At 42.3% G+C, this 19,341-nt stretch overlaps 1 protein-coding gene across 1 annotated transcript; it reads right to left on the reverse strand.

The window, feature by feature from the left end:
- Positions 1-869: 869 nt before the first annotated feature.
- On the reverse strand, positions 870-17,905 carry cep170ab (centrosomal protein 170Ab). The gene is made up of 20 exons (XM_061051197.1): positions 17,807-17,905; positions 16,480-16,538; positions 15,978-16,123; positions 15,775-15,864; positions 13,559-13,637; positions 13,291-13,349; positions 12,679-12,841; positions 11,463-11,600; positions 10,839-11,276; positions 10,359-10,729; positions 10,114-10,242; positions 9,808-9,940; positions 7,726-9,201; positions 6,031-6,274; positions 5,665-5,773; positions 5,298-5,453; positions 4,702-4,790; positions 3,600-3,693; positions 2,784-2,835; positions 870-2,660 (listed from the first exon to the last, which is right to left on the reverse strand). The coding sequence occupies exons 3-20, from the start codon at positions 16,080-16,082 to the stop codon at positions 2,425-2,427; spliced, it is 4,161 nt and encodes a 1,386-aa protein (XP_060907180.1). The 5' UTR covers positions 16,083-16,123; positions 16,480-16,538; positions 17,807-17,905; the 3' UTR covers positions 870-2,424.
- Positions 17,906-19,341: the final 1,436 nt, after the last annotated feature.

Raw genomic sequence — 19,341 nt, forward strand, 5'->3', positions numbered from 1 at the left:
AAAGAAATAAACTGCCTTTCTTACCTTTCTTTTGACACTCTATAGTATATTGTTGAGCCAGTTTGGGATATTGTAATGCTTATCCGTCATTTTTATTGTATGACTGTTCGCCCCCGTGTTGTATGAAGTACATTGTCAAGTTTTTGTCCGCTGTTGTTTTTCTTGTTTGCTTGTTTTTGTTTGTTTTATGACCACATGCTTACACTAAACTCCACTTCTAAAACAGAAAAAGACATAAAGAAAAAAAATGAAAAGGTTGAATAAAAAATGTTTTAGATGTGAAAGAAAAGAGAGAAAAACAAATGTCCCCACTAGGGGTGATGGTGGTTGTGTTGTTAATATTAATTAAAAGAAAGTTCTAATAGTGCAAATGACCCTATAGTGTTATATTCTGAGTGTTAGGGTTAGGGTGAGATGCACAAACATGTAAGAAGCATTTTAATGTTGTAGTCAGTGCAGTGGTCATCAACTACATTTATACAAGGGCCAGCTTTTTTCTTGACAGACACCGTGGGGGCCGGACTTTAAAATATGTTTGTACAAAAACATGACAGCTGTCAAGACCGATGTGAAGAAGTTGGTGTAAGAGGGTAAATTAAATTTCGAACATTAACATAATGCCAGTATTTCAGCCTTTTGGTCTTATTTTTATGTTTATTGTTTAATCACCAGAGGTTATTTATATTCTGAGAGCCGGATGGGAAGCTTAAGGGGGGCCTCATGTGGCATGTGCATGTCAAATATATATTTGCAACTTATACATTATCTCAGATGCCAATTAAATGTAAAAGCCGGCATTAAGTTCATCGCAAATTCAATCAACACTATGAACATGCACTGCAGTAGAATTACTGAGAGAAGAGTCATGATAGGTCATGATAATCATGCATTTTATTGGAAATGAGACAAACAGTACACAGGTATTGCAAGGTCAACATTAACCTAAAATCATTACAAAAACAAAAAGGTTCATACAAAACAACCAAATAAAAAATCTCCAAATGCTCAAACAGAATAAAAATAAATACTGTAGGCGCAGAACACAAAATGCAGTTGTTAACCTTTATTAAAGTTGATTTGGCTAAAATGTTTCAACAGTTCTGATCAGGTTACATTCATGTGTAAACATTGATATGAGGCAAGACATTGGAAAACCCTACAGTCATCACACCATCCATCCTTCTGTTGCATCGTTAACAATCAAATGCAGCTGCAGGACTCGGAGGTAGCCCCGGTCTATGCTGGTTCAGACGCAACGTTGCACTTGTGATCAGAAAGTCGTTTGACAAACTGTTTGGTCCACAGGCAGCCGGCTGTCTCCCTGCTTTGTTTGTGGTCGACGACGTCAACATGATGAAGGAGCGTCACAGGGGGCGAGCAATGTTCTGGTGGTCCCTTAGATATGATTTATAACATATATCAGCTTTTAATGTGCAAAAAACAAAGACCACCTCTAGCTCAACACCTCATATACACTTTTACATCTCTTATCTGTGACTGGTTTGATTGTTTGGAATAGGGCACTTGTGACAAATTACATTTTGAAGAAGAAAACCTTTGTGGGGGCTACATTTAATGTTAAAGGTTTTATAAACACATAGTCTCAACAATGGTTTCAAAGGGCATTGCAACAAGAAAAAAGAAGGCATGGATGGGACTGTAACACAAATAATAATACACATTTATACTGTACATACTCAGTTCTTTTCCAAGCAAACAGGCAGTGTTGCCTTTTCTGATGGAAATTCACTACTGAGTCAGGTTTGGGGATTGCGATGGCAACAGGCCAACGGATAGATTTCTTACTATAAATAATTCTATGGCATGGTAAAATAACTTTTTTCACATATGCCTCTGCTGGAATACTTTTCTTTTGACAACGTTGCACCGTTCAAGTTTGAGTGTCTTGCATCAGCCTTTAGCTAAGAAAAGCTCCAAACCAAAAAATGTTAAAGCTTGTTATTAAATGGCAGGAATTGACCTTTGTCAAAGTCAAAGACGCTCAGATTAAAACAAACAGACAAACAAAAAAGAGTTATGAAAGTTCATTCTGGACATCCTCTCATCTTCAACATCCGATCTTTTGAACGTTTTTCAAGGTTAATGGATGGTAAACTGCAACACAAAGGTCATAGATGTGTAACTGTATATTAGGTCATTTCTTTATAAGTCGACACATTGACAGAGTAATGCTTTTGTATTGTCTATCGTATTATGAGCTGCATTTTGGTAGTGATGGATTTTTACTCAGTCCAATCACAATTGAGTTTGATTGATAGTCAAGGCAGTCAGGTATTCCCGCTGAACGGACTTCATTCTCCTCCCTCTTTGATCTGAAACCAAAAAAAAAACTGAACAATGTCTTCAGCATGTCTGTCTAACATAAAGGATGCATTCTGAATAATGTCCTTGGTGTTATCAGTTTTAGGATCTAGAGCTTTGTTTGGACCCTGGGTCTCGCTGGGTCCCTGCATGGTCCAAAGGTCCACAGGGCTTGCTGGCTAGTCCTTCAGGTCTGGATGTCCCTCCAGCTCCAGGAGGCAACAATGACGCCTCCTGCTGAGTCCCGGGGCTGATCTTCTGGTCTGTCAGAGGGCTGGTCAGGCCGAGAGTGGACAGGGCATCCAGGGTGCCGTCTGCGTCCACCATCATGTCGATTACTGTCAGATAAGGCACAGAACAAACATTAAAAACACAGTTACAAACAATAATAAATACTGGCCCTTTAAATTTGATGTGTCACAGTATACAAAAAACACAACACTAAAGCATCATATCCATACTTAGCAGTTGTTTTTCCACTCTCTTCAGGTCTTGAAGGATGGTTGAAATCTCCTGTTAAACATGAATACAAATTAAAAGTAGTTAAGTGACTGAAAGTTCAAACACCAAATAAATCACCTCTATGCATCTGTTTGGAACTGCAGCAATACATTTGGAGCTGAGCCTTGTACACTCAGAGTTGCTTTATGAGCCCTGAGACTGTGTGCTGGATTCATATATCATTTCTGCTCAGGGGTTCACATGAGGTCAGACTCGTTTGAAGGCTACAGAGTTTATGACTACAATGAAGTTCTGTGGACTCCCTAAACGCTGACTTTTCTTGCACTCACAACAACAGCTCCTACAATTTCTTCTTTCTAAATAAAAGTAACCATATGTGGTGTGCTTTCCTCTTCAGCAAGTGACTTTTAAAGTGAAACAATAGTGCAAGGACTGAAGAGTCGTACATTTCATCCTTCAGCTGCTACAGCACATACTAAGGTCACACATAATATACTCCTTTTCAACAAGTCTCAAGAGGTCCCCACAAACATTTTTTGAGAAGTTTCTTGCCAGAAATCCACTCTGATCCTGTATTTGATCATGCCTTTAAAACCCCCTATTTCGGGCGTGCTCAGAACAGGCTGTTTCTGTGTCTGTAGCTTTAAATGCAGCTGTATTTGACCACGCCCCTCTGGAAGGGGATGTGGCTTGGGCTTTCTTACACCATGACCAATTGTTATCGGTGAGAAGCCCTAGATGTATGCAGCTATCATGGCTGTTTAGTCTTTGTCACAAGCCTTAGCAGAAGAAGGAGAAGTGTACAGGTCAGTCACCTTATTGGAGCTCTTGAGCAGTAAGGAATCATGCTCCGCCTGCAGTTTGCTCTCTATCTCCTCCCATTTTCTTTCTTTATCTTTGAAGAGGATCCTGGAGGCCGAGTTAGTCCAAAAACAGACGACAGGAAAAAAACATGAAAATACATTTCATAAGTGGAAGTGTTTGTTGACTATTAACATGCCTTGATTCATGCATTGTCTGCAAAATATAGAGAAGAGGAAAACAGGCTTTGAGTTGTCATCTGCTTGTCAGTGAAAACCTTTGTTGTTCCTCTCCAATCGGCCTAGTTCTTGCATAAAATACTTGCAGGGATGTTAACAACACAGCAACAGTATGTTTCTATTTGGCTTTACATGCCTGATACCTCTGTCTCTGGTTTCATTGTCTGCACATATCATTGTGTCTTGTATGAGAAAGTTGCTTTATCTTTCTTATAAAACAGAATGATGAAACGTTGGTTCATCTTTCTTTAACTGCCCTTTTCTTTATGTTCACTCCTGATTCCTAAAAACTTTCGGCTTCATGTGCTCACCATCTATATAACTCAAGGAAACTTGCTCTGTCTTGGGTTAATATTTTTGGCTCCCTTTGGTTTGAGCTACAGAGTAGAGCATTGTATTAGTTTGGAAGATTTTAAAACCAGAAGTGAAGCATCATCTGACCAGTGAATGCACGTTTTACTGCTGAACGTTTTTGTCTGGTATATTTTTTGTTCGTCGTCTGTCTGTTGTTTGTCCTTTGTGTGACATGTTTTATATGTTTAGGACGCCCTTGTAAAATGGTGAATGGACTTGAGCTTATATAGCACTTTTCTAGTCTTCTTTTTACACCGCAGGAGGTCACACCTACACATTCACACACTGATGGCAGAGTTTGCTGTTTACATCAGAGATAACTAATAACCGCAGACGAAGCAGCGGGAGCAACTTGGGGTTAAGTGTCTTGCCCAAGGACACATCAGACATGTGGCTGTAGGAGCTGGGGATCGAATCCCTGACCTTCCGGTTGAGAGACGACCGACTCAGATGAATTTGCAATTTCCTCATAAACTAAATTCATAAACCTTCTTCCTGTTTTGTAATTCAGCATGCGGCTTACCTGATTTTGCAGGTTGTTTTGTCAACAGACTGACGTATCCTTGTGGACAGTTGGGTCACAGATGCTAGTAGTAAACTGTCTAGTACCCCCTGTTAGATGATGAGGAGAAACACTTCATTTTATTCATCAATACCACGAAGTGCAACTGAATGTTGAAAAAGCAGGGTATGACATTAAAGCACATATCCTTTTCAATACTGCACAAAAATGTAATCTTTTTAGCTCAGTAAATAGATTTCCCTTCAGAAGCACTGTTCTGTTGAGGAGTGACCGTTGGGCATGTTTGGAGCGCCCTCTAGTGGAGCACTTGTGATATAGTCAGACATGATGATCTTTTACTAAATAACTGTTCACAAACACACTGCACTGCTGCAACAGTCACAGAGTGAAGCAGCAAAGTTTAATATCTATGTTCTCGGACGAGTTACAAACTGCAGCTAACACTTCCTGTAAGTTATTACATTGATTTTCCTTACTTAAACTAAAACTAAGAGAAGATTATATATAGGTCTAAATAACAAACTTTCTTTAGCTCAATGGTAGCAGAATGAGTGTACAATGTCAGAATAATAGTTCATATTGAAACAGGGACTCACGTCGTCTCTGTTCCATGTCTGTCTGCGGATGGAGCGGGCGCTCTGTCCACTTGAGCTCCGGGGTCGAAGCTCCACAGACCTCCCATTGGTTCCCATGCTGTTGTTCTCTGCAGGTCCATCGAGGTCCAAGCTGTCATCACATACACGCTCCTTCAGCTGGAAGATAAATGCGTTTACAAGAAATGTTATTTTATCAGATCCTACTTTTGGTCAATTACAAAACGTACTTTGCTTTGAATCTAAACTGCGTTACCACAGGTTGATACTGTGACGCAGAAAATGAATACAAATCTTGACGTTTTTCTGTTACTTGAATCTAGAGGACAATAACGACAATGTTGTGTTTTTCTAATAATGTGTTGAATACCACAGCTCCAGGGTCAGCGGCTGCAGGGCTGACTGAGTCAATCTCTCCCGCCACATCATGAATCTCTCTGGCGAGCATGGCAAGGTCTTTGGCTAGGTCTTGGCTTATCCTGAAGTAAAAACAATAATACAGTTACCATCTGATAAATGTTAAGCACATCATGTTATTTGCTTACATTCATCTAATTCTTAATAAAATACGTTATAAATAATAAAAGCAGTGCCAAAAACAAAACAAAAAAATGTAAAAACCATTCAAACCACCACCTCTGCCTTTTCCTCTCAACATGATTGTTTTGTTTAAATATAGTAATCATGACTCATCGTTGCTCTCAAACAGCACTGAAGCACCTCTCATCTACAGTACCTGGCTATCTCCTCACTGTGTGCTGTCCAGTCTCTCATGTACTCATCCTGTTCTCTCGAGTGCTGTTTCAGGCCCGCTAGGCCTGTAGGATTAGGGGTTGCCGGGGCTGACCCTCCCAGCTGAGCTACCCGCGTGGAAGGAAACGCCCGTGCTTGACCCTGCTTGGATAAGTGACGGTTTGAGCCATACTCGTCCTCCGAGGTGGACGCATACTCCACAGGCACGCGGCGCCATCGAGTGCTAGCTGGTGAAAGAAAAGGAAGGAAATAACGTTTACTTGGTGCTTTGATTGATTTGTTTGGGACGCTTTAGGGTAGCTTGATATTACAAAAATGTTAGCATATAAGACATTAGCATTAATACAGTTTGTCCCCTCACAACCCCAACACAGTTTCAGCAGACGGATGTTCAACATGAGTCTGGTTCTGATCCAGGTTTCTGCCTCTGCTTTGCTAAATGTTGCTTAGTGCTGTTCTTATGTTGGGTCTAAAATAATATCACAAAGAGTAATTTAGACCTGCTCAAGTGTCTTGACTATTTGTAACATTTTTGTAACTATTATTTTCGCTATACACGTGAAGATTGATTGATTGATTGACTGATATGTAGTCATTTATTTGGCAACCCTACCAATGCATATCCTATATGAACTGTCTTTGAGCTTTGTTTTAGTCACCACAAACTGTGGGGAAATTATTTTGCCCTGGTTAGTAGGGCCCGACCGATTTCTGAGTCCGATATTGATTCTGGGGAGAGAAAAATTCTGATACAGATAAATTGTATCTGTAGAGATATATAGATATATACACATTTAATTGCATTGTAGTTATCAGACGCTTGTGTAAAATATATTTAATGAAGAGAAGACGGTCACTCAACTGGAAGGTAACTGTGCATGCACATGCGTCAATGCTTGACACTCTGGAGAGTGATAATGTTTGCTGTAATCCATATAGCGCCCTCTGCTGGTGAAAGAGAACTGCTAGTTTAAAACAATGATACTCAAATTAAATTATATTTGACTGGTGAATAAATCTAGCAAGATCGGCACATATCGGCCATAAAATTAGCCGATAACCATTGTCATTTGGTATGCTAATATAGTCGGACATTATCGCCTGGACGGTTAATCGATCGGGCTCTACTAGTTAGCTTATCATTTCTGTTTGGTGCTGTGTAGGTATGCAACTGCTGAAAACAACTGGAGGTTGAAAACTAAAACAAAAAGTAACTGACTTTAAAACCAAAACAGTGAGCTCAAATATGCTAAAAGATGCAGAGTTTCAGAGTTAGGTCATCGTTTTCTCATGGTATGTCTCTAAGAGTAACTCATATTACATATATCACATGATATATCATTTCTTGTTATTTTTACACACTACTGAAATGTTTTTTTTACAAGTGTAGTTTTGAGTAAAATATTATTTTCCAAAACACTAACATTTCTCAGTTTCAACATTTAAAATGTTGTCTTTGTGCTTTTCTCAATGAAATAAAGGGTTTCAATCTTTTGCAAATCACACATTCTGTTTCTATTTACATTATGAACAATGTCCCATGTTTTTACAGAATGGAGCTGAATAATGTTCCTGCAATTTAAGTATCAGTTTGAAAAAACAAACAAACGGGTCTGAAACTATTTTTAATTTCAAATTCCTTTAAAGGAAATTGTTCTTTAATGAAACTATAACTTACATGTAGGTGTGACGTGGGAATACGATGAGGTGCCTTTACTCTTGTCAGGCAGCTTGGAGGCACTGTTGGCCCTGGCTCTGGGTCCAGACACTGAGGTGACATTAGACCCTCTCAGTCCTTGTCTGAGGGCATAATCACCTGCAACACTGCGGGCCCCCATACCTCTATGCCGTGTCACAGTGGCCTCAGAGTCGCTTTGAGCCGAGGGGGAGCCGACCCTAGGTTTCCTCGGCTGTGCTAAAGCCTCTATCCTGGACATTCCTCTTTTTACCATCCCTGTCCTCGATGCAGAGCTGGTGGTCGACGCCTCTGAGGCCACTGACATCCGGTCGATATCAGCAGGTTCAGTATCTGAAGAGTCCCCGAGCCGGGCTCGTCTCAGCAGGGACGCTCTAGTTGGCCTTGGTTTGGTAACATTGGTGGATTTATTATTTGAAGAGGCAGGAGCTTGGGTTATTTTAGCCCGGCTAGACTTTGTGCTGGCCCCCAATGTGGTGTTCCCAGTCTGGCCTCTGGTATGGGAGCTTCTAGACTCCTGTGTAGAGGTGGGCTGGGAGTCAGAGAGCAAAGAGTTGGAGTTAACGTCATCATCAGTGAGATCACAGGAAGTCCAGGGCCGGCTGGTCTGTTGAGGACCTGATGTCTTTGTCTTCACCCTCCTGTCCTGGCTCTCGCGGGCTCTCGCGGGCTCTCGAGGACCTTTACCCGTTGAGCACAGAACCGTCCTCTCCTTCTGCTGTGCCGCAAGAGTCCGCCGTTTCTGGACGACTTTCCTCGCTCCTTCGGCTTGGCTTACTGTGCTCGTCGTGTCCACGTCTGACTCGGGTGACATGGAGCCTTCAATGGACTGACTTATTGGATCACCTTGGTCTGATACAGTGGTTTCTAAAAAGGAGGCCACAGCATCTGAGTCTTTCTGCAGCGTAGCACTGTCGATGCCTGTCCCTTTACTCTGAGTTCTGCTTTGTTTAAGCCCATCGATGCGAGGGATGAGCTCAATGGGCACGTTGGAGCTCGGTTTCTCCACAGTGAAGCTCTCCTGCCTCAGCAATGGCTTCCCAGCACTTTCCCTGGCCTTCTCCTCCTCCTTTTTCCTCCGCTGTGCCTCCTCTCTTCTCTTCTCCCCACTGGTCAGGGGACGAGGGGGGAGTTTGGCCATCACACCTGACTGGCTTGATCTCCCCCCTCCACTGTCCTGGGACTTGGCCGGTGAGGAACGACTGGGGCTGCCACCATGACTGCCCACAGCTCCATGACCGGGTCGATTCTTTCCCCTGCCCATCTTGTCCTCCAGGTTCTCCTTCTCTTGTGGCTCTGTGTCTTGTTTCTCCCCCATATCTACCCGCAGGCCTGAACCTGGCATCCTCCTCCCCAGGACCAGCTCCTCACCCGGCAGTGGGGGCAGGGTTCTTCTCTTACGCTCTGTGTAGCCAGATGAGGCAAAAGAGGCTGAGTGGCTGGACTCACTAATTTCTGCTGAGAAAGGAGACAAACAAATTGTCAGTACAATGTTTAATATCTTTCAACAACATGTGGCATGATAGTAGAACAAGTGCTGTGGTCTTGAGTGGCAAAACCCCTGGTTTCAGATTGAACTTGTATGGACAAAATAATATTTATCTTTTTTAAGTGCTTAAATTTGTGTCTTAGATGATGGCCTAGTGGTCTGTTTTACACATACTCCCCCCTGATATCTCCAGGACCTTTGCAGCCAGAGCCAAGTGGACACTCGAGGAACTGCGGTTTCCTGCACATCCAAATTGGCTTCATTTTTTTAACACTGCAGGGTGCCGCTTGGTTTTAGCAAGTGTCAGCATGACTAACTATGGAGTCAGTTTGCCTGCCTTTCTGCTGCATTCAGATGGCGTTGTATCATTACCACTTTCCTGTAAGTGTTTCTTTTTAAAATATTTATACTCAAGATTAGCTTTGAAAGATCAAAAGTCTTGATTTCATTTTTTTTTTTTTACCTAAACAATGAGAAAAGAATGACACCAAAGTTGACATCAATGCTTAATTTTGGCAACATTCAGGGTAAATCACTTATAATAAAAAATAAATAACCTAAATATTTTCTACTACCTCTGTCCTCTGTGACCATGACGTGACTCTCCCCTCCCGATCCCTCAGGGTCTGTCCTGATGTGACTGGCAGCCAGAGTAGCCCACTGAGAGACCCAGCGGGGACCACCCACAACCAATTCCTCAGGTAGTACCTAAGTAAAGACAGCATTAAAGATCAATGTGTTTAAATAGTAGTAAATAGTAGATTGGTCGTTTACAATTTGAATGACAATAAAGAAAGTCTAAACTTATTAAACTTGCAAAGATATTTTGGTTTCCTTATTATTTTTTTTAGCTTGACTTTTAGGGCTTATAGTTTTTGCACCTCTGTCTCCACACGACCTGGCTTTCCTCTGTCTCCAGTACCAGACCTCTGGGAGTTGAGCCTCTCTCTGTGGTCAGCACCCCCCATCCTGGCCACACACACAGCCTCCTGCTCTTCCACACCAAACACCTGCAACAAGAACATAAAAAAAGTGAACACACAAAACACATGCATATAGCAGTCTTTTTTTGTTTGGAATCAAAAAAAAAGAAAAGAGCCTTTCTTACAAGGTGTTTCCGCCTAACCTTGTCGATCATTTTCCTTGCCTCTTCCTCTTCATTATCTCCATTCTCCAGCTCAATAGTGTAAGTCCCTTTGTCACTATAATCATCGCCGTGTTGATAGCAGTCGTCCCGGCCGCCTTGCTGATGTGTTGCAGAGTCATGTCTCCTCTCAACTAGTCCGACTGCGACTTTGGAAGTGGAGGACTTGCGACGGCGAGCGGGGCTGTCTTCCTCTGCAAAAAGCCCCTCGGGGACGTTAGCGCGACCCTCTCTGAACTTCATCCCTGCACCGCCCCAAAGACCCCATGAGCGCTCCTCCAGAGTTGCGGCCCTACGCTGCTCTCCATTTGCGTTCTCTGAGTCACTCTGGGTACCGTCCTCGTGTTTACTGCCTGGTATTGGAGGGATAGAGAAAATGAATGTGCCAGAATGTTAAAAAAAAGACTCAAAGTATAGAGACTTAGTCCATATTAGATTTGAATAAACAAAGCACATACACACCTTTAAGACTCTTCAGCTGTACAGGCACATCACTCTTCACACTCTCCCCGTCTTCTTCGGCAACCGTGTCCTTCAGAGCCAGCGGCAGCTCGTTCTGAGCCAGCCAGTCAGCAACTTTCACTTCCGCAGCAACCATGGCTGTCTGGAGTGGACTCAGCACTTCGCCGCCGGGCCTTTTAGGACGCGGCTTGGTCTCTGGTCCCACCTTCGCCACTCGATCTTTGACTGTCACTTTGCCTGACGCTCCCGGGTCAAACTCGATGGTGAAGGAGGCGTGGCCAGCAGCAGACGCCGCAGCGTCTTGCTCTCTTGCGGGGTCGTCACTGCTCACTTTACCTGCTGAGGTCGTGTCCTTAGTAGGGATCTCAAAGTAGCTGGGCTCCTGATTGGCGGCTGATTTTGGGGCCGATTTTGAGACATCTGTACTCCTCTTGGCGTCTGTCAGACATAAAGCATACATTTGAATGTAGCGCCTTAAACTTTACAAAAGTAAGAAAAAGCACTGATGTATTTGTGAAGTCTGAACATATTCATATCTGTTTATAGTCGGGTTGTGAAACACCTTGTGTTGAAATACAATCTAAATGATTCCTAACCTATGAAAAGGTCACAAAAAAAAAATACCTGTTTCAACTTTCTCTCGCTTCCGTTCTGAGCCTTTTTCCTCAGGCGTTCCATGTTGCTGGTCCTCAGCTTCTCCGTCCCCCCACCAGGCGGGCTGGCCATAGAGGGGCGTACCTCTTTGCAGCAGCGCTAAATCTCCTGCAAAAACATGTGAAGCTCATCGTAAGTTCAAGCAGGAGGACTGTTTCATACTCATCTCTTCTGCTTGGGGATCAGCTGATAAGGGGGTTTGCTCTTCAGTATTAAACCAGTCATATTTCACTATGACATCCATCAACCAATCATCCTGCTGATGCCAAACTTTAAATCTATTTTCCTCTCGGCTCTTTTAGTTTGACCCTCCTCCTCCCCAGTCACCTCCAGTCTCATCTCATCATGTCTAAGTTGAGTTCTTGTGTCCACCCCTCATCACATCCAACATCCTTCCTTCATGACGACCACCAATACCGCCAGTGTCAACTGAACTCCATCATGGGGGGGGGGGGGGATAGCCTATCCTACTCTTGGCCTCTTTAAATACATGAAGACCTCCCGGTGGGGTGAGTTCCCCTCAAGGGATCGCCGGCCACCAAGAGAGGAGTCGCCACATTCCTTCTAAAAAACCCAATAAAAATATGAAAATCATTTAAAACTGTATATTCCACCCATTGTACCCATCTGCACACTATGATGCACATACCTGTGTGTCTAATTAATACGTCTTGTCTGGCCACTCAGTGCTTAATGGAAATGACATATATTCTGGTGCTAGACTTTCTCACATTGAAGTGCTATATAAAATCATTTAATGGATTCTAGGCTGTTGTAATCTTTTGTGTTGTTCTTTTTTATTGCCAGTGTTTGGACAGGTTTATTAGTGCATGTGAGCGGCTGTGTGCTCCATTATATGCCTTAAACACCTTCAGAGAAAACAAGGGGTCCCCAGTCTCTGGCACCCTTATTTTTGGAGTCATGAGCTGAAAAGTTTGGGAGCCCCTGCGGTAGATCATATGGCATCACAATACATTTCAGTCAGTTTCACAACCAGTAAAAAAAAACTCCTCGCAGTGGCTTTAATGTGACCGAGGTACTAAAATTATTCAAACACAATAACCTTCAAAATGTAGTGCTTAGATATCTATACATGTGTAGAAGCAGCCTCTTTAGATTTAGATTCGAGATAACACAATAATGACATGCTCCATTTGTATTTCTCTGCATCCTTGCACACTCTCACCTGTAGCCTTATCCTCCACTCTGCTGGCCTCGGGGGGCTTGGTGACGGCCCCCTCGCACACAGATGCTGCTGCTGTCTCAGAGGGTTTCACCTCAGATTTAGACGGTTCCCCCTGCGGAGGTTTTTTGTGGCTCAGCTGGAGCTGGCTGCTGTACTTCTCATGCTGAAAAAAAAAAAGAGTTGTGCAAGGAGAGTGTCAGGAGAGAGGGAGGAAAATCATCAGTGTCGAATGCTCTTCCATCTACAGAAGGGCAGCCAGACTTAATTAAATCATTCATTTATTGCACATTTTCTTTCTCTTTTGATCTCAGACATAGCATATAATTGAGAAGACTTTGCGAATATCACGGCTGAACTTTCAGCTCCCTTATTAAGATGAAATCCCCTCCTTTCTACAGTCATCTGGGCAGTTTGCTGTGATGAAACAGCTGATTCATCAATCTCAAAAAGTAGCATTTTTGCTCAGCTCAGCAGAATTCCTCTCTCCCTTCGACTAAATTCTACCCTTCTGGTTTTTCTTTTTTTTTTTACTGATGAAAAAGCACAACAGCCTTCATTACATATGATCTCCCCCTTCTAGTTTCTAGGAACATGCATGTCATATGGTCTTACCTTTAGGGCCTCCTCTGGAATATGCAGCTCTCCTCGAACCACAGTGAACAGGTTGGTATGTGAGGCAGGTTGAGGAAAAGAAGACTTTGCAAGGTTGGGAAATGTGCACTGATGGTTTCATCTATTATGCATCAGGCGGAGGGCAGTGAGCGTTCACAGCCATTGAAGAACAGATACAGTTACAGTGTTGTCTGTGTACACTGACCTTGTGCTGTGTGTCACATGCTCCAACAGATGCAAAAAAAAAAAGATCATATTCAAAGGATATCGTATCCAAACCTCAGCTTGTCATCTATTTTCAGGGTGACATAGATTTGCTCCTGAATTCTGACATCGTTGACAAATGTCTGCAAACAAAAGCAGAGTGCGAACATCAGGGACAAATATGACTGTTCAGTAATGCAATGTGATGTTAGGACTGGTGTCGTATTCAAGACCACTTTAACCAAGACCAAGACACAACCGAGACCAGAGTGCTCCGAGACTGATACAAGGCCGAGACATTTAGGGATCATGTCCGAGTCAAGACTTGACCAAGGCAGGGTGAGACCGACCTTAAGTATCACTAAAAATCATAAACTTCTGCGCAGCAGGCGTGTCACTCACTTAGACCATAACACCAAGAAGGCAGTGGACGTAACCGGAGCATAAAAATCAAAGTTATTTGTTTTATTAGAAAGGGGCAATTTCCTTCCAATCACAGTAATGGCGTGGAAAATAGCCTATCAATGGTGGTTGGTCCAGTCTGAGACCGAGACAATATAGAGTGAAAACACTTTCAGTTCTGAGACCGAGACCTTCAAAAAGTGGTCTCAAGACTAATTTCGAGTACTACAACACCAGTTAGGACTTAACAGTGTCTGCAACAACGTGTACAACCAGTAAACAAATCTTTAGCCGGCATTGTTAAAAAAAAAAAGACTCAACAGGAAGTCTCTCAGTGCCTCCATGTTTCAGGAGGGGGTTTAATAAATGTGTTCTATTGCTGAGATGGAGCCGTTTGCCTTCAGCAGATGGAATCTCTGCATGATCAGGTGAACTGGCTGATCCCCAACCCCAGTGTGTGTTTTGCTTTTTGTTGTTTTATGGTATTTGTTTCTTTTCCTCACTTGGGGTCTTCTTTAAAGAGGGGCAGTCTTTTTTTCCCTCAAATACTGCTGTCTAACTGGCAGCTCTGGACTGTTTCTGGGACTTTTAGATATGTGTCCCCTCACCCTATCTTTCTTCCTGTCATTGTGTGTAATAGTACGGGGTGTTTAGGGGTATTTATGGTGCGTTAACATTAAATGTTAAATACTTATCAGACTTTTACTGTGCAACATATTTATGGTACAGTAATAATGTACTAATAACCATGCTGAAAATATATAGAATGTTGCAATATTGTATTTTTTTCTAAAATCCTCTCATGTGCAACATTTGTTGTTACATTTCATGTGCAATATAACTTCATATCTATTATACATAATATGTGAAATGTATCTTATCCCTGTAATGTGCATTACTATACAGAGGTGTACTTACACTGAAGAATGTATTGAAGGCACTTTCTTAAAACTTGTTTTTTTATCTACTTATTTTATAACAGTTTTAAACCCTTATGGATGTTTTTCTTTTTTTTGACATACTTCATGAAGGGGACATTCTGGTTTTACACTCTGTAATTGAGAGACATGCTTCTCAAACACATGGGCCTGAAATACACACATGCACAAACAGGACCAGTGTCAGAGTGGGGCTGCTACACAGGCAGCACCAGACTGACTGTTGAGGGTTAGGTGCCTTGCTCAAGGGCACCTCGGCAGTACTCTGGAGTACTAGGGCATTGACCTAGTACCTCGCCAGTATTCACAAACTCCTATACTTGGTCTGCATCAAGACTTGATCTGGTGACCCTCCGGGTCCCAAACAAAGTCCCGACAGACTCAGCTGCTGCCACCCCCATGACTTTATTTTTGCGTAGCACAGCAATTTTCTGTCCTGAAAATATGTTATGTATATGCAAGGCTTTTATTCTATTCTATTTAAGTCTCTCGTGAATGTCTTATAAACAGTAAAAGAAAAAAAACAAGTGTCTAGAGCAGATGCCTGGTCAGAGGGCTGGTGAGATTGACTTAATCCTGAATGTTAGGCTGACTAAAATAATAATCTTGTTAATTCACTCTGTCTTTGCATGAGTTTGTATCACATCACACATGGACATTCATTTGGTACATGTTAAACTGATACTTTGGACGAACATCATTCTGCAAAGGGAAGTTTAAAGATGCAAGTAAAGTTATAAATAGGCAAAACTTTTCTTTGGGGTGGAGGGAGGCTTGAAAAGTGATCAATGACGCTTGAAACCCTTCAATAACAAACCTTTCTTATAAAAATATTGCATTTGAATAAAGATTGTTCCTCAGTATATATAAGTGACTTGTTGTTTACAGTCAGTAAATAAAGCAATAGAGACACAGAATAGTCGATAAATGTAACACTCACCCCATTCAAGCTGCCCAGGTCCTTCACTTTATGTTCGTCTGTATTTGGCTCATAGTTGATGACAGCGTGCTGCTTGTCCACACTGCGGGACTAAACCACACAAAATCCAGTCAATCACTGTAATCCAGGCTAATCTCAGTGTATCAAATGATAATCCATCTGGAGGGAGCATGACAGGTCAGGCAGGAGTTACAGCACTGTACCTGCAGCATGAGCTCGCAGTCGTCCCTCCCCACGAAGATCATCTCCCTGGGGAGACGATGACGCGTCCCCCCGCCGCTCACCAAGAACCAGGAAGTCAGACTCATCGCTGCCTCACGAGCTGAGCATTGACCCTTAATTCATCCTGCTGAAAACAGAGCCACTGTTAGACGTCAGTTATCCATCTATGTATCTGAGGTTCTTCTATGAGTCAGACTTAGATCAATAAAAAGGTAAGTTAAGAGATAAGAGGCGTGAATGAGGCATGCTGCGTGTTTATATAGAGGCATCATCTGTGTGTGTGTGTGTGTGTGTGTGTGTGTGTGTGTGTGTGTGTGTGTGTGTGTGTGTGTGTGTGTGTGTGTCATATGCTCAGTAGCTATTTCAGGAATCACCCGAGGACACTGACATGCCTTTCTCTCCCTGTAGCGCCCAAACAACATTAATTTAAGGACATAAGTGGACACAATGTACCGACGATTCACAGAAATCCAGGCAACCTACTTTAGTCCCAAATTGAATTGACCAGCAGAGTTGCCTGGTCGCCAAATTCAGCACCACACCTTTCAAACAAACAAAAAAAAGAGGGGGAGGTTAGCTTTTGTACAAAGGGAAAAGAAGAAAATGAGAATGACTTGGTGGCGGATTACGAGACAAAAACAGATATAATGAAACATGCATTAGGACAGCTAATTTAATTTGATGCTCTGCAGAAAGTCAGACGGAGTAGGGAGAGGCAGGAAGTCAGAGGAACAGACTGAAGATAAAGAAAGTAGTGATGTTTGTCCTCGAAAAACCTACATCTCTACTCTAACGACGGTCTCATATGATTCCCTTGCAGTGTGTAGAATTCCCATGCACATGAAAAAAAAAAAAAAAGCACAATAGTCCTTCTCACGGAGACAAACAGCCGGTCCTCCCTCCTGCAGGAGCATCATCATCATCATCATCATCAGCATCAGCACACAGGCCCTGCTGACTCACGCTCACAAGAGCCATAGGTGAATGTGTGGGATTTAATTACGCTCACTTTGTCAAATCTGGGGCTCCTGTTTGTGCACCAGCAAGGCACCAATGGGACTTGACAGCACCCCTCTCTCTCTCTCTCTCTTTGAGGGAACGGACGGGTTAACCTTTTTTTATTTTTTTTACTGGCCTAGCTTTCTAGTGGCCCAGATTTGCCTTTAAGACGCTTGACCACACACGGCTTTTTCGTCCACTCTCTGATATAAATCTCTGCAAATGAAAACACATCAAGTGTGCTCACAGGCAGGAGGAGGCAGCAGCCGATGGGCGAATAGTCGGGCCAATGCTACAGCCTGGAAATTAGCCATGTTAGGCCATGTCTCAGTCCAGCGTTGTTCCACACGGAGCCAATTACTGATGACAACAGTCTGGACCGGAGGATTCACTTCCAAAATTTGTAAAAAAAAAAAAATACGAACGTGTTAAACAAAACACCATGCTCATTGTTGTATAAAATGTATAGCTGTGGTGTGTCTGCCGTGAATGCTTATCACCGACATGTCATCTGAAGCGTTTCATCATTGACGTTCACTCTTTAGTGTGGCGCGCTCTTTACGCCACACATCAGGCTAATTTAAAAAAGAATTACGCGGACACATTTCACGTGTTATTGTGAATCAGGTTTGGAGACTGTGTGCTGATGTGCAGCCATGGTCTCTCCCGTTATGGACGACATGGGCTATAGGTTTGTCGCACACAAACACAACCCGTCTCCATCCATCCTCGGTGCTTTTAGAGGCAGCACGCGACAACAAAGCGGGCTCGTGATCAGCAAACAAACAGAGGGCCCGTAAATGTCACTCACCAGCTGCTCTCCGGACGATCAGCATCCGATATGAGGAGGATTATGAGCGGTGCTGCTGCTGCTGCTGCTGCTGCTGCTGCTGCTCCCCAGAAGCCTGCTGCCCAGCCCTGCTCATCGAACACTACCGTGTTTTGGCCTCACGGTGGCGCTATGTGCTCATAGCAAGATAATAATGCCGTTATGTAACACTGTACTGACAGCGAACCATGAGTGGCCTAAATTCCATGTGGTTTTGGACAAAAAAAAAATTGACTAAGCATTGGAGGCCTAAATATAGATAAAGGCTATCTTTAAATGATAATGCTGGCTTTGAATATGCAAAAAAGTAGAATTACAAGTGGTCTATTTTTTTTTAAAATAGTATTAGGCTAATAGCGTTGGTTTGATTTGTGTTGTAAGATTTTTTTTTTTTTTTTGGGGGGGGGGGGGGGGGGGATAGGCTATTTGTGTCAATTTCTGCCTATTTTAAAATAAGAACATATATTTGAGTTATATTCATTAGATATTCATTATAGCCTACACACACATATATTTATTTGATTTGTTTATTTAAAATAGGGACAGTGATCATACATGTAGCCTAAATATGCCAGATTGTAGACATAGGCTAATTTCCGTCAACAAACCACAATAATGACCAAACAACAACATAAACTGTACATTGGTTGACAGAGATATAACCTATACAAGCTTCAAAAAATTGGCTGTGCGATGTTTTTCAAAACAAACCAGGATAAAGTGACCTTCAGTGTGCATAGCCTGCATGGTAAACGTGTGTAATATGGCCAAACAACACCATCTGACATCATCGACACACAGCCTATGGAGTGTAGTACTTGACTCGTGCACTTGGTGTCAGTCTCGGATAAAAACACTAGATGGCGCCAAAGAATTACGCTTAAATATTATCCGGCCTGATGAGACTTGGAAAGTAATTATGATCACAGATCTAACAGATTGTAAATTCCAACGATCGTCAGACAGAGAGCTGTCCTGAAATGGAAACGTTACGGTAGCCTATTCTTATGAAATTATTGATGGGACTTTTTCCTCATCAATGCCCCTGATTTTATGACATGTAGTTTTAAAAGCAAAAACACAAACTATTGTGATGAAGAGCAGGAGTCAGCCTAGTTATTCATTTAAAACAAAGAAAACCATACAGATGAACTCAAAATGACATCAAACGACATAAAACAATCCAATCATATTACTGACATCAAAACAGAACAATAGGTAGGCCTAACTGTTGCCACCCAGTCCATCACAAAGTATTATGTGAAACAAAACATTTCTACTACAGTATCGAACACAAGTTATTTGAATGATCTTCCTTGAGTAAGTAATTACATGAGCTATTTTTGATGCACTGTTTTTCATTTGAAAATATTTAAGAACGTAGGCCTATTTTGGAAAATATATATATATATAATCCCCATAGTCCCATAGTAAATCAAAGGACTATGGTGCCCATGTGAGAAAGTATGGATTTACCCTCACTATCTGATATTCGTAGTTTTAACTTGATAATCCTT

Source organism: Labrus mixtus, chromosome 2, assembly GCF_963584025.1.
Source record: "Labrus mixtus chromosome 2, fLabMix1.1, whole genome shotgun sequence".
Taxonomy (NCBI): Eukaryota; Metazoa; Chordata; class Actinopteri; order Labriformes; family Labridae; genus Labrus; species Labrus mixtus.

Excerpts from the sequence above, each read along its gene's own strand:
- cep170ab (XM_061051197.1), bottom strand. The coding sequence starts at position 16,082 with ATGAGTCTGACTTCCTGGTTCTTGGTGAGCGGCGGGGGGACGCGTCAT. Across the intron at positions 5,774-6,030 it reads CACAGTGAGGAGATAGCCAG|GATAAGCCAAGACCTAGCCA; the intron begins GTACTGTAGATG and ends TTTTTACTTCAG. Across the intron at positions 4,791-5,297 it reads AGACATGGAACAGAGACGAC|GGGGTACTAGACAGTTTACT; the intron begins GTGAGTCCCTGT and ends ATCATCTAACAG.